The sequence below is a fragment of the Stegastes partitus genome, unplaced genomic scaffold (genome assembly GCF_000690725.1).
Source record: "Stegastes partitus isolate 25-593 unplaced genomic scaffold, Stegastes_partitus-1.0.2 Scaffold6, whole genome shotgun sequence".
NCBI classification, from domain to species: domain Eukaryota; kingdom Metazoa; phylum Chordata; class Actinopteri; family Pomacentridae; genus Stegastes; species Stegastes partitus.
Window position 1 is genome coordinate 1172918 of NW_007577737.1, and position 15831 is coordinate 1188748.

General features: G+C 46.1%; 1 protein-coding gene across 1 annotated transcript; it reads left to right on the forward strand.

Moving 5' to 3' along the window:
- Positions 1-8816: 8816 nt before the first annotated feature.
- Positions 8817-15831, forward strand: LOC103356608 (transmembrane protein 42-like). The gene is made up of 3 exons (XM_008280835.1): positions 8817-9062; positions 10993-11139; positions 11423-15831. The coding sequence occupies exons 1-3, from the start codon at positions 8886-8888 to the stop codon at positions 11567-11569; spliced, it is 471 nt and encodes a 156-aa protein (XP_008279057.1). The 5' UTR covers positions 8817-8885; the 3' UTR covers positions 11570-15831.

The following is a 15831-nucleotide window of genomic DNA, read 5'->3' on the forward strand; positions in this document are numbered from 1 at the left end:
GCAGCTAGCTTTCACACCAGAGCTCCTGATCCGCACCACAATACTGCACCCGGATACCGGACACAACGTTTACACCTGTACATCTAGACTTCCAGTGTACTCTGGGTATGCAATAACGAGTATAGGGCTGGATGAGGTGATTGATCCACACATTCTGTTCTTGCATGGATTAACAAACAAATTCTCGGTTTCGACAGATTTTAGACTCAGTTGAACAAAGTCGAGCTAACTGCTACCCCTGCTTGCAGTGTTTGTGCTAAGCTAAGCTACCTATCTGCTGGTTTGTATTTCCTGCACAAAGAGAGTTTTGTCATCTACCAGTTAACTCTTTGCAAGAAAACTGGTTAGAAAGCAAGAAAAATGTAAGTGTATGTCCCATTAAGTTATGTTTTTTGGGGGGGGGTTTTCATTGAGAAGTCTCATGATCATTTTTTTCCCAAACACGTCTAAGAAGAGGCGTCGGACGTCAGATCTCGTTGGAATACCGTAGTGCCTATGATGTCCTGGAGTTTGTCTCCTTCATGTAGTTCATCAGCTGGTGAAGATGCTGGGACCTGATCAGCAACATTAATAGTGAAGTTTTAGTTATTTGTGACTTTGCAGATTCAACCTATTCATAAAGAACATCAGCAACAAGTCATTTATAACATATCACAGATTCAAACACCCAGCTGTAGCTGTAGATGTAAAAGGAGCAAAATCAAATGATCTGATCAATAACAACAACAACACATGATTCAGGTGTTTCAAAATGAACCAGCTCTTGTACTTCAGTAGGATTTTGTGTGCATGTGTTTGCAGTAACGTTGTGATGTTGTGTCTTCTAAAAAAACACCTCAGCACTGCATCCACCATCCTCATTCTCCTCCTCATCATCCCCATCCTCTTCCTCCCTCCATCATCCGTGGTGTAACCTATTTAAAGCAATCATCTCTGCCTCGCCGTCACTCTGCTGAAACACAGCGAGCTGCAGCACTGACACAGCAGAGGAACGTTTCCTCGCCTCAGCACCGCACAACATGAAAGGAATCGTTCCCCAGAGCTGCAGCTCGATGCGGCTGCACGCCGACATCGCAGCGATCTCCTCCATTACGCTCCTGCGTCAGCCCGCTCAGATTTATGGAGGCTGTGGCGGCCCGAGGCAGGCCCTCATCATCTCCCACCGCCGGCCTGCTCTCAGCACCGGAGCTTCACAGAATAATAGCTGCTAAGTGTCGGCGTTTAGGATCCAAGAACAGCATCCTTGTTCCTTTGTTTGGTTATAAAAGCTTCAGCTCGATGCTTTAAATTACAAACACAAATGTTTTTGAGCATTTTCAGAGTAGCAGCTTCATTTTTATTCAACATTCAGCCTAAACTGTGGCTGTTTCACTGCATCGTTTACTGTCATTAGTTTGAAGCTGTGTTTTGCTGGTATGCAGTTTTCCTCAAGCTACAAACTACACATCCATCATCATCTCTACACCTTAATCCTCATGAGGGTCATGGGGGGCTGGAGTCTATCCCAGCTGACTCAGGGTGAAGGCAGGTTCACCTGGACAGGTAACCAGTCTATCACAGGGCTACACTTAGAGACAGACAACCAAGCACACTCACATTCACACCTATGGACAATTTAGAATCACCAATTAACCTCAGCATGTTTGTGGATTGTGGGAGGAAGCCAGAGAACCCGGAGAGAACCCACGCTGCACGGGGAGAACATGGAGACTCCACGCAGAAAGATCCCGGGTGTCCTCACCGGGATGAGAACCGGCGACCTTCTAGCGGCGAGGCGACGATGCTAACCACCGAGACACCATGCAGCCCCCCCGAAACACTTCATGCATATTCAAGCTCAGAATGAATTCAAGCTGCTGCTAAATAAGACACCAAAACATGTGTATATTCCTGTAGATGTAGTTTTATCCTTAGTTGTGCAGCATTCTGTGGCATAAAACAGTTTTTGACATTTTGAAAGAAGATCTGGTTTAATGCTAAACTCAGCCAAACATTTCTGGGCTGTATGGAGCAGGTACGAGTTGTTTCAACGTCGTCTAGCTCTGGACGAGAAAAGTCACGGAGCATGTTTCACAAAATGCAGCTTAAATATTGCAACACGTATTTCAGCAAACTTCCAGCTGTGTGTTTGTCTCCTTCTTGTTTCAGTGTGATGACGACTCAAAGCCTGGTCCAGGAAGAAACGGTTCTCCCAGTGTTTCGTGTTTGTCTCGGGCCTCAACCCATCCGCTGTCTCTGGGATTAAGTGGAAGCCAGGCCTCGCATTAGTAGCTAGCCTCGCTAATGCTCTCGTGACTGAACGGGAGCAAATCCCTGCAGCCAGGTTCTAAAAAGAGTGTCTGCTTTGGGACGAGAGAATCAACATGTTCCAGTGTCCGCATACTTTTGGACAAAAAGTGGTTCCATTTAGAAAACCACAGGATGTGGCAGTGGCAACTTTTGAACAACCGATCAAAGAGTGCTGAGGTCCGGCACATTTGGCATTCAGATATGTGACAGCCTTTCAGAAAGTCATGATGATCGATAGCGAGGCTCAGCGGAAGAGAAGCCTGAGACTCAGCTTTAAAGATAAAGTGGTGAAGAAGAAGAAGTCCTCCTCAGCACTTGTCCTCATCCCTCACTTCTAATGGACTGATCTCCCAAACGTTTCTCAGACTTTTTAACGGCGTCTCAAAGGCGACTGAGCTGAGTGGCAGGACAGATGATCATTGCTCAGTCGGTGCACACTTTGAAAGGTTATTGAGGAAACTCCTGAGCAGCTCCAGAGCCACCCGTCAGAATCTGAATAAGCACCGGCCTGGTTCATCAGCGACCTCATCAGCACTCGGCAGCGTGAGCTCGTCTGTCCTCGTCGCGCTGCCAATCACGCCTTTGTGTACCGACACACGTGATCGACACATTTCTGTCAGCAGAGTCCAGATCAAACCCAGACGATAACGTACAGAGCCTCCCCTGCTGTTGTCTCTGTGCTGACACTGCAGCTGGACTTGATCAGCGCTTCACCTGGCCCGATGGTTCCTGGCAGCCACGGGAACTGAGATTATCTCTGTTTGTTTTAGGAGCGTTTTATCTGCTCATTGCCGCCAAGATGGCTCCGAACAGCGTCTGTTTCTGGAAAGGAGCTTGTTTGACGTGTAAATAAGCTCAACGTTTGACTCTAACTTTTTTTTGCTCTAATGTCAACTTAAAATGTGATTAAGTTGGAAATCTGTGTTTCTGATTGTAAGCGAGTGCAGATCATATAAATAACATGCCTGACTTGCATCTGCTCACACAACAGCCTGCATTATTCACAGAGACCAGAGAGCTCGCCAATAACGACTTAATGGACTGGAGGGGGGCTGTCGACCCCGTACGCTGACAAGGTCAGCCCACTGAGTGTTTGCATGTGTAGCCGCGTGTTACACTGACAGGAAGAGGAGGGAGAAGCTGGGAGCAGAGGGGTTTTCTGAACCGAATATTCATCTGCTTTCTGCCTCTTAGCTCGTCACGAAGTCGTGCATATTCATGAAGCTGCACACGCTGTGAGTTGTCTGTTGTCAGGAACCGTCTGAAGGTCAGAACCTCTGTAGCAATAAAAGTCCAGGAAGTCAACACAAACATATCAGAGCTGTGGAGCGTCCACAACATGTATGGTGCATATTCACAGCAAATCCACCCACAGCAACTCAATAGGCTGAAACAAAGGTAAAGGGATGCTTCCCTGCATAAAATAGAAGTCAGAAACAGGGCTGCCAGGTGGTTCGGTGGTTAGCACCGTCACCTTGCAGGTAGAAGGTCGTCGGTTCATTTCCCGGTGAGGACACCCGGGATCTTCCTGCGTGGAGTCTCCATGTTCTCCCCATGCAGCGTGGGTTCTCTCCGGGTTCTCCGGCTTCCTCCCACAGTCCACAAACATGCTGAGGTTAATTGGTGATTCTAAATTGTCCGTAGGTGTGAATGTGAGTGTGCTTGGTTGTCTGTCTCTAAGTGTAGCCCTGTGATAGACTGGTTACCTGTCCAGGTGAACCTACCTTCACCCTGAGTCAGCTGGGATAGACTCCAGCCCCCCATGACCCTAGTGAGGATTAAGGTGTAGAGATGATGGATGGACACTTGATTCGGCTCATTATTCCAAATAAAATGAATCAGAAAACGGATGAGAAGTAGCTGCTTTGATTTCGTTTTACTGCGGCGGGCGTCAGAAACTGTTTCATTCTGGTCTTTTAATTAAAGTGAGTGACGTCTTTAATGTGATGCTGCCACGCTGCGGTGCTGACGGTAGGAACAGCATGCACGCTGGTGTCTTTGTGCCCAAACGCTTCAATCACACATCATAACAGCCGGATGCTACTGTTAGTATTGTAGAGAGAAAATTTCACAAATCTCGTGTCTTTCTAAGAGGAACTAAACTTCCTCCAGCTCTCTGGTGGTCTGCCCTCTGACTGCACATCCATCAGCATCTAAAGTTCACCTCAGCGTCATAGCTGCAAACTCGTCATCTGATCGTGAGATTTGCTGTTTGTCCTGTAAAATACGACGTCCTCAGGACTACCAGAGGACTAAGACACACACATATGGACTTTGGTGTTCGACTGAGCTACAGAACAATAACTTGTCCAGGTCGAGCAGCGAACCTTTAAAAGCAGCAAAGCCTGGTTTGTAATCATATTAATGTTTCATGGGACGTGAGCGGTTCACTTCTGAGTGCAATGGAGCTGACTGAGTGGTGGAAATATGTGGACAAAATAAAAAATATGAGAAGCTGCGTATTGCGTGTGCGTTGTTTGTGTTGGATTTTAACATCTCAACGAAGCTGCAGGCGGCAAGTTTTCTATTTAGGTTTTGCACACAACAGATTTCTATCACCTACTTTTAAAAATGACAGTGCTAACCTTTTGCAACTCAAATTGTCTTTTAATAGGCTTTTAAAATAAAGTAATGTACTTTTTTTCTTGCTGGTGGACAAAATAAAGTATAAATAGACAGAAAGTAAGTCCAGTGCAGATACAATCAAACTCTAAATATAACTTAAAATCAGTCGAAGGCTCAAAATAACACAAGTTTTATTTTAAATGTGAATTTGTGCTCTGCAGATAATCCAACAGTTGGTTCCTGGAAACAATTAAATGCACAAAAAAGAAATCGCTGGTATCTTGTTTTTCTTATTTGTCACGTCTGTGCTGAGCAAGAAGCGAAAGAGGAATAATTGGAAACAAGACGGCAGCGTGAGGGTATGATTTCTTCTTTTTATTTTCATTATAATGTCACCTTTGTGCTACAAAATAATGAACAACACACCCAGTATAGCCAAAAGTTTAATTTGACCACGGTCACGGGCAGCTGTCAGCACACCTGGACGCCTCTGGAGGTCTGATTCTTATGAAAAAGAGAAATATGAAGGAAAAAGGAAAAGAGAAGTCGGATGCATGAACATTTTTTTTCCTGACTAAATTTCCTCCAAACCTATTTTTGTCTTGGAGTAATTGCCAGAGTTAAAGGTCACTGTTAAAGTCATTATACTAATGAGCCCTACACTTTTTTTTTTTAACCGTTATTAGATCACCTCAGAAGACCGAGAGCACAAAAGGTGGACAAAGATACAAGAAGGAAGTGACAGGCCCGAAGCAGGAAGTGTCACCGAGGCTCTCCGTGGGCTCAATTACCGCTCAATTGAAGAGCAGCAGAAGGACCCCAATTAGCGCTTTAACTTGACACTCGTGTTTGTCGGCGGAGCTTCGGGCTGAAAACTCGGAGCGAGGACTCTAATGGCTCCACTTGAATTCAGAGTTTTTCTACTGAGCAGAAGCTCTGGGAGGATAACGACGTGGAGACGTGGCGGAGGACACCTCGCTGCTCCCCCACATCCTCCTCTGCAGACAACAGGAAACACAAACACCCAGCGCTGTCATGAGCTCGTGTTTGGCTCCCAGTTTTATCATCTTCCTTGTTTTTTTGTGCCTTCCTTTGCTATAATCCCCTCATAAATGCTCTAAAAAGCGGTGATGATGCCGTGACGGCCTCTTTATGCGCTGATTAAACTTTTATTGGTCACAACTGTCTCGCGTGGCAACGAGTCATCAACGGGAAGATGTATTTCGACTACATGCAAGTTCCAAGTCAGTGATTTACACCCACAGCAGCTGGTTGTGCAGCTCTGAAGCTCACTGGAGTCACCTGCTGGCCAGAGGAGAAACCAGTCTGAGAGAAAAACATCAAGGGAGTGACGTCATCTTCCACAGAGGATTGAGAAACTCTGCAAGACTACAAAGCCAGAATATGACGCTTCAAAACGGCTCCAAACTGAGTCGAGCAGAACCTGACTTTCTGGCATTTGTTATATAAAAATGATTATGGATATTATTTTTTATTTTTTTAAAACAAATTTCACTCTGGCAGACACACATGCTGCTGTAGGACAGTTTTAAACATGTTGACATGTCACAGATGGAAAATCCATCCATTCATCCATCATCTCTACACCTTAATCCTCACTAGGGTCGTGGGGGGCTGGAGTCTATCCCAGCTGACTCAGGGTGAAGGCAGGTTCACCTCGACAGGTAACCAGTCTATCACACGGCTACACTCAGAGACAGACAACCAAGCACACTCACCTTCACAACTACGTACAATTTAGAATCACCAATTAACCTCAGCATGTTTCTGGACTGTGGGAGGAAGCCGGAGAACCCGGAGAGAAGCCACGCTGCATGGGGAGAACATGGAGACTCCACACAGAAAGATCCCGGGTGTCCTCACCGGGACGCCAACCAGCAACCTTCCAGCTGTAAGGTGATGGTGCTAACCACCAAGCCACCTTGCATTCATTATATGATGGATTATTATATGAATTATATACAATTCTAGCAACTAATTTTATCATACACGTGTAGTGGAATATCGAGCAGCTGCAGAAAATGGAAATATTCAAGAAAATGCGACTTTGAGGCTCTTGTTTACTTGAGTATTTCCATTTTCTGTCACTAGATGTCCATCGTCTTTGTCAGACCTGGCAACGTTTGGTCGGGACGATAAAGAGAGAACTCTGTCAGCATTGCACTGGACTTTCGTAATTAATTAAGGTTTTAATAGGGGGGAAAAAAAGCTTGAATCAATTCCACATACCACAGCATTTTGAGTTCAGTATAGTTTGTCGTGTTTGAACAGAGCTGGACCTAACTGTTGATACGAGCCATCCAGTCCTCAGGCAACCAAAGTAAGAGCTGAGTTTGTGTCTTCGGCACAAAGTCAAACACGTCTCCGGTCGGTGTCGGACTCTGCCAGTTTGCCTCTGGTCTCTGATCTTGTTTGTGGTTTTCATGGACAGGATCTCGGGGCACACTGGAGTGAAGAAGGTTTAAGAAGCTCAGATTCTCTGCTTTTTTGCAGATGATGTGGTTCTGTTAGCTTCAGCAGACTGTGATGTTTACTGGGTGTGAAGAGACCAGGACGACGATCAGAACCTCTGAGGCTGAGGTTTTGGTTCTCCTCTGGAAACTGGTGGGTTGGAGGAGAGCTGCTGCCCCAAGTGAAGGAGGTCTGAGGATGTTGCTCACAAATGACAGGAGAACGGAGAGCGAGTTGGACGGACTGATTGTGAGCGTCGTATCAGAGAGTTATGGTAAAGAGGGAGCTGAGCCGGAAGGCAGAACTCTCAATTTACTAATCGATCTGGATCCCAGCCCTCATCTACAGTCATTAGATCTGAGTAGTGACCGAAGGAATGAGATTACAGATAGAAGCAGCCAGACTAGGTTTTCTCTGCAGGATGCTCTGTAATAACTCAGAGTACAAACACAGCCAAGTTCTAACGGTGGTGTCACAAAAAAAGTTTTACAGAATACAGAATAAAAACTGGAAAAGCTGAAACTGATTCTGAGCCAAAAACAAGTAAACAGCTGATACTGTAAAAACTAATGGTGTGGACTGAACACAACAGTTAACACAACACAACACAAACAAGACATAAAACGACACAAACAAAGCAAAATGACACACACAAGACACAAAAATACACAAACAACACACAAAACAACACATATAAGACATAAAACAACACAATTGAGTCACAAAACAAACCAGACGAGACGGGTCCTTATTTTCCAAACACATCTTGTACTTCAGTATAAAAGCCTTGGCAGGACCAGACTCTATGAACTGTTCTGGACTCTGAACGCTGCAGCACTGATCCATGTTTAAAGACTTCAACATATCGATGGAGTCCAGCTGACAGAATCCTGTCTGCATCGTCTATGAGCGCCGTCCAGCTGCCAGGTCTAATGAAGAGACCTCGTCTTTATTAAGGCTCTGATTGGACTCTCATTACATCCAGGACTCCACTTCCTACCTCTAATTAGTCAGAACTGTCCTGGTTCCACCTCTGACAGACCTGTCTCTCTGTAAAGGCCACCAGAGGACCGACACACTCACACGTCTCTGTTTAACTCACACCCAGTCTGGTTTAAGGTAATGAGCCTTCATGCTGCAGCTCATCGGCATGCTGAGGGGAACCGGTTCGGTTCCAGCAGTCTGGATCGAGTGGACTACATTCTACTCTCTCAAGGACATCACATTAGTATCGACCGTCCTCGAATCCGCCTATTAGGAGCACCAGAGAGCAGTCTGCTTTAATCAGAACAGATGGATGTTCAGCTGCATCATAAACGTCATTTGTTATGTTTCCTGCATGTGTGGAGGAGCTGCATCCCTCATAGAAGACTACATCTCCCAGAATGCATCAGGGGGGGCTTGACCATGTGTTGTGTGACTGCCACCGGACGGCTGTCGGTAGAAAGTGCAGGGAAACGGTGAGCGGAGCATGCAGGCAGCTCATCCCGGACCGGCAGCAGACATGTAAGGAGGAGCTGGACCGGAGGAGATGAGCCTCGGCTGTCACCGTCGCCACCATGTTCCCGGGAGTCTTCTATGCACTGCTAGCGGGTTTCCTCGGCGCCGTGGCGTCGTCCTCGGCCAAGCTGTCCCTCGGAGCCGACTACCTGAAGGGAGTCTGTGAAACCGGACTCCGGACGTGGGGCGAGCAGCGGAAATTCAGACAGGCGGACGAAACCACCGCGTGCGACCGGGTGAGGCACCGCCGCAGTTAAAGTTAATAATTAACGGCGGCTGTGAATAGCGCAGCCCGCCCGGTGGCTTCTCACGGAGGAAGTTGGGGGGTTATCCCCGCCTCCCCCCTCCCCTCCTCCGCCTCCTCCTCCTCTGACTCCCTCAGCATCAGCACCAGCAGCAGCTTCATCACACGGGGGAGCGCGTGCGGCAGCGGCGCTCTCGTGCCGTGTCCGCGTGATGAAGGACACTGCAGCTCGTGCCGGCGTGAGGTATCGCGCTATTTGGTAAGGAGTCGTTGTTGACAGGGAGGGAGGAAGGAAGGAAGGGGGTCAGGGGGGGCTTCTGGTGTGACCTTCACGTTGTCCGCACACGTCACGGTGACGTCAGAAACATCTGCACGCAGCTGGTGACCTCATGTGTGAAGGAGCCAATGAGGATCGCGGGTGGATGTGAAGTGTATGCAAAGAATGCGGATGTGCTGCATGAGTCACATCAGACTGGATGTGGGCCTCCAGACACCAGGACTCATGTCCTGCTCTCCAACGTTAACATGTTTGGTTTTGGAGGCAGCAGCTTCTGGTGACGCTGCAGCGACTTGCTTCATACTGAGTGTTGTGACATTTCTGCATAGAGTTAGTTAGTTGTTAAGAGTGGTACAACTTTTATATGACAATATAAAAGCACATCTAGTCCAGTAGTAGTCTGACTATGTTACAGGCTACTTGTTATTGCATTCCTGTGATCGTTAACTGTTATAAAGACACTGATCATGTGTAGTTATCAGACACAGTGCCTATGAAAAGTACCCCACGACGTATTGGCAGCATTGCATCACGGTCAGTTTAACCCCCGAAAGAGACTCTCTCATGTCAAAGTCAAAACAGATTCCCACAAAGTGATGTCACTTAGTTAAAAATATAAAATGTAAAATCAGTAACTGCAGAAGTTTTTGCCTCTTTCAAGTCAGTATTTAACAGCTTTAGTTGTGGCTGACAGGTCTCAGTCAGCCCTGCACATCTGGACGCTGCAATTTTATCCCATTTCTCTTTGCAAACCTGCGCGAGCTATGTCTGGTTCCACAGGGATCATGAGTAACGGCCTGACTCGGTCCAACTCGACCACTCCAGAACATTCAGCTTGTCTTCTTTAAACCATTTCTGTGTTCTGGCTGTGTGCTTCAGGTCATCGTCTTGCTGGAAAACAAATCCTGCAGACTACATCAGGTTGTCCTCCAGGACTTCCCAGTACTTTGCTGCATTTATTTTACGCTCTACCTTCACAAGCCTTCCAGGACCTGCTGCTGAGAAGCATCCGAACATCATGATGCTGCCACCACCGTGCTTCACAGTGGGAATGGTGTGTTTTGATGATCTAGTCACACCAAACTACGAAGCTCAGTGGACCAACTAATCTTCTCCTTGTTGAATTCATTGAATTCAGAGTCTCCTACATGCCTTCTGGTGAACTCCAGTTTAGATTTAATACGATTTTTTTTCCAACAGCGTCTTTGTTTTTCCCACTTGCCTGAAAAGCTTTTACCAGCGAAGAACAGGAAACAGTTGTTGTTGCACAGTCTCTCTCACCTCAGTCATTCAAGCTCCTTCAGAGGAGTCATAGGAGTCTTGGTGGCCTCCCTCACTACTCAGACAGTTCTATCAATCCAAAGCTGACTGTGGTCATCTACAGAGCTGCAGCAGATCAGATACTACACAATAGAACTCCTTCACAAATCTATTGTACTCTCTGTGTGGCTCCAGCGCTGCTGCTTCGTTGTCTTTTTTCCACCACTTCATTAATGGCTGCAAGATATTCAGGTCGGACGTCTGCAGAAGCTCCGTTTTCTTAATGAATCACTTGTGCAGGTGCACATGTTGGGTAGATGCCTGCAAAATGCTGTGAGTCAACATTTTCACAGCTAACACGAGCTCCGTCTGCTCTGGTTTCCAGCTCCACATCCCTCTGAGGCTGCTGTGTGGCGGGCTGCTCTTCACCTGCAACGCTGTGATGTGGACTTTCCTCGCCAAAGCACTCAGGTATTCCTCGTCCTCCACCCGAACCACTGTGACCACCACTGCCTCCAACTTCATATCTTCCGTAAGTAGCAGTCTCTCTTGGTCTTTTTTATTTAAAGTCTTTGTACTCTACAGCAGACTGCAGAGGCTGAGCATAATTTCAGAGTGACCTTACGTCCTTCGTTCCTTATATAAGATGATTTATTTTAGAAACCAGGTTGGACTATATTCAGAAATAACCTGTTGCAGTGTTTTGACTTCTTCCTGTTTGAACTGTTTCCCATCCAGGCGTCTTTAATGGCTCTTAGTTCGTTTTGCAGCTTGAATCCTAAGGAGAAACTGATTATTTTTCCCCCTCTGTGCAGGCTTTCCTGGGCCAGCTGATCTTTGGGGAGGCCCAGATAACGTTGTGGTGGGTCGGGATCTCTCTGACCTTCTCTGGTCTGCTGGTACTGCAGAGGGTCTCACCACAGGATGGGCAACAGAACGCCGTCGCCAAGAAGGACGAATAATATGTGTGGTCTCCACTAGCTGGCCGTGGTGTGTGTTGTGTGTCAGCAAACATCTCCTCTGATTTTACATCGAGGTAAAGCAGAGTGGAGTCTAAGGAACAGGAAGGGTATTTAATGTGTTTTTGTTGTTTAGCTCCAGTACAGGTACTTAATTATTAATGTCACAGCTAAATAACAGGAGGAATTTGTTGTTCTCTTCCAGTATTGTAAAGAAATGATGCCCCATTTAACTAAATCCCAGCCGGATTGTCTTCCCCTGATAAGGAGGAGCTGCTCCATTCAGAGACAGTGTTTATCCTCCAGGTTGCAGCTCGTGGCCATGCGGGCTGTAAAACCCTGCTGGCTCAGCTGCAGCCTTGTTCGGTCCTGTTCTAAAATCAGAGGAGATGTTGGCTTCCAGCCAGTCTGGCCGCGGCACAGCGACAGCGTGGCTGGTGGAGACAGGCTGAAGGACGCCTGGGTCCAGCCTCCCAGGAGCTCTACACTCATCCACAGGCTTACAACCAAGCAAAAACGACGCTAGCTTTACTTTTGGGAAACGAGTCAACAACGACGACGACACAACAACTCACGAGCTAACAGAGAAATGCTAAGAAAGCAAGGGGGTGTGAAAAAATAGTTTCACATTTTGGGAAATAGGCACATTTAGCTTCTTGTTGAGAGTTAGATGAGAAGATTGAGATCAGTGTCATGTCTGCCAGTTAGCTTAGCTTAGCATAAAGACTGGACATGGGTGGGCGTTACAACCCTGGTTCTGTGTAACGTTAACAGAATCCCCTTTGATGCACCTCTAGAGTTTATTGAATAATGTCGTTTGTTTAGTCTGTCCAAAAGAAGAAGCTGTAGAAATGGTTTTCTGGGAGATGTGGGGGTTTTACTGGCCTCGAGACGGGACTGTCCCGACCATCCTGAACAAACCACTCGTTGTTTTTCTCTTTGAGACAAACACGAGGTGCTTTCTGATCCCTCCGATCTCCAGTCTCTTAGCTAAGCACTGATACTTCCTGCTAACTTTATGAACAGGATGTGAATCTTTTTTCATCTGACTCTCACAGTTGTCTAGAAGTGAAACTATTCCTTGAAAGGAAGCCAGATTATACAACACGTGTAATTTGGGAGCTTGTGTGCGTAATGACTGATCTGAGGTCGATCTCGAAGTGTTGTGACGCCACTATTAATCAGCCTGTGCATTATATTCTGCTTCCCCCAAAGCTTTCTTGATTTCCACATGTACTGAAGCTACTATGACACTCACTGTAAACATCCTACACTGACGTTGCATTGTATGCATGCTGGAGGCGATGTTTTAACCGAAGCACTTAGCTAACCAAGTGTACTCACGTTTTCACGAGTAATAATCCTTCTGATGTAGCGCTGAAAGGCCCGTACCTGGTACGCGTTCGCTCTCTGCCTGGGTTTGACTTTTTGTTTGCCTTTTCTCCGGAACCTTAACCTCACCACATGACGCATACTTTGATTCAGAGGCAGCTGATCTTCCATTTCATGACGTGCATGTTCCCACCAAGGCCTGAACTCGGATAAATCACACCAAAGCATCCTGGAGCGTCGGTCCACGTCAGACCCTGTGAACCGATTCGTTAGTCTCCGGCGGTCTCTCCGGCGTCCCGCCGTCTCGTGATGTTGAGCTTTACGTGCCACGCATTTGCAATCTCATATTATTCTGTTGCGCGTCACGAATAATAACCCATCGCTCGCCACTCCTTGGGGCTCTGCAGATGCCTGGCTTTGTCGCAAACTTCCCTCGACACCCCTGGATTTGTCAGCGAGGTTGCAATAACGTTATAACACTGTGATGTGTGGAACAGACGGGGAGCTGTCGAGAAACGAGGACACAACATGTCAGTACATGAGAAGGATGTTCCTGTTAGTATAAATCAGTTCCAGGTGTTGGCCTGAGCATGGCATCGATGGCTGCTTTACTGGACAGTGTTTGAACACTTTGCTGTTGTCTGGATACATATCATGTTATAAATGCATAACGGTAGCTATGATACCTGTCTGTAACATCCTACAGCAGCAACGCACAAATATATCAGATGTCTTTCCAACTGCTGCCGTGCAGGTTTTGTATCATGTGATTTACATGCATCCCTATTAATGTGACTGCAGTGACAATGTGATGATGACGTACTATAAGCTGTCACGCTAAAGGCCGCTGAGCCACGTTTCATAGCGGGGCTGTGCTCGCAGCAGCATCACACTGGAGTTAGTCATCTGTGCCTCCACGTTCCGGCGTCCTGGGTGTGTTGCATAAAGAACAGTGACGTATTTTGAGGAAATTATAGCTTCACTTTTTTGTCAAGAGTAATACCACTCATAGCTGGTTAGCTTAGCTTAGCATAAATGCTGGAAACAGCTGGCTTGACTCTGTCTAAAGGTGAAAAAATCTACCAACCAGCATCTCTAAAGCTGCTTATCACATCGTGTGTCATTGTGATGTTGCTTAATCTGTTTTTTAAAAATTGTAAAAGTTTGTGGAAATCAAGAGCAGCACAACTCATGAGCTAACAGAACAGGTCTGACCAAATAAAGAGCCTTTTGACATCTAAAATGTTAGGTTTAGGATTTAGATTATGCAATAAAGCAACCCCACAGTTTGTTTTTATATCAGGGAATTAGCTTTTTTTTTTTTTTGACAGTGTTCACCTCCCTGCATACAAATGTCACCATAACTGTAACTACTGTCATGGTTCTGAGGGGACACCATCCCCCTATTCTGGGCTGAGGCTGATCCAGGATGATTGGTTTAAAGAAATACAAACAAGCCAGAGCTTTTCTTCCCCCTTATAGCAGAATAACATGAAGGTGCTGTCAGATCATCCTGCACAGCGTTTGGTCTGGTTAATGCTGGACTATATGGACTTCTACGCTGTGTCCCAGCCCAGTGGTTGTATCCTTGCTCGGTTATTGAAGGCGCAAATGTGGACAACTGATTTAAAGGCAGACTAGAAATGCATCTGTCTTTTCCCGTTTAACGAAGGGTCCGACATGTGGATCCTTAAAGCCCAACCTGTCGCGAGATCCAATGAGGTTTGGATTTTGAAAAGACTCCACAGTTTCATATTTGATAAAACAAAAATATGCCATCACAGTCACTGGCTGCATCTTGTGACTAAAAGATTTAGTTTTTGTCTCGACTGTCGACTTCAGCCGTCGGAGCTGCTGGGCAATAGGAAAGGGTTGAGGCAAGTCCTTCACGGGCCAGACCGTCTTGTTTAACATCAATCTTGGACCTTTATAGTTAGACCCAGTCCAAGGTGACTCCATTTGAAGGCCCCATATTTCAGTTTCCAGGCAACCAGTGGAGACCAGCAAAGACATATTTATGCTCACGAACACTAATAAAACCACAGCTTAAAACATATATACCTGATATTTGAGATGATCCTTCAAACAGAGCCAAGCCAGACGTTTTTACCATTTCCACTTTTTTTATGCTAAGCTAAGCTAACTGGTCGTTGGTTTTACCACCGTACAACCTCGAGCGGTATCATCTTTTAGCTCTTAGCGAGAAAGTGAACTTTTTCCTTTAACCTACCTTTAATATCTCTGCTTGTGATTCTCAACACTTTTCGGTGCCTGGCTTCTCTCCAGTTAACGGCATGATGCGAGGGGAAACCATCGACCTGTGAACCCACTTCCACTGTAACATAAACCAGTCAGAGCTTCTGCAATAGCCACAACCACAGCTCTGTGACAGCAGCATGGCAACCAGCGTGACGTACTTCTGTCTGTGTGCACATAAACTGTAGACGAGGGAGAAAAACACTAGAACGTGAACCTTACCTGACAAGGTGCGCGTCTCATTAACGAGTTAACGTGCTGCAGGAAAATTCATCCAATTCGATCGCTAGAAGAGAACAGTCTTTGTTCAGCGTTAAAGAGTCTGAATAATAGATAAGAGGAGCTGAGCACTAATTGAAAACAGACGGATTTTGCATTAGTTTGTTGTCCTCCTACTCTTAAACTGTGCAGCTCAGTCATCAGTTTCATCTGACGGCTGCTGCACTGATGAATTTTTCCATCATGTTCGATTTTTTCTAACATGAATCGAGACAGTTTGATTAGACTCTCTTTGCTCTGGAATGAATAATTCATGAAGATGTTCTACAGATTGTGTGAAACAAACATTTGTAAAAGTGTAAATATGTTCTGTTAATAGGAAACACTGGAGAAGATGTGTAGGATCTCCGACGAGAGAGGAAACACTGTTAAATTATTAAATAAACATCTCATCTGAC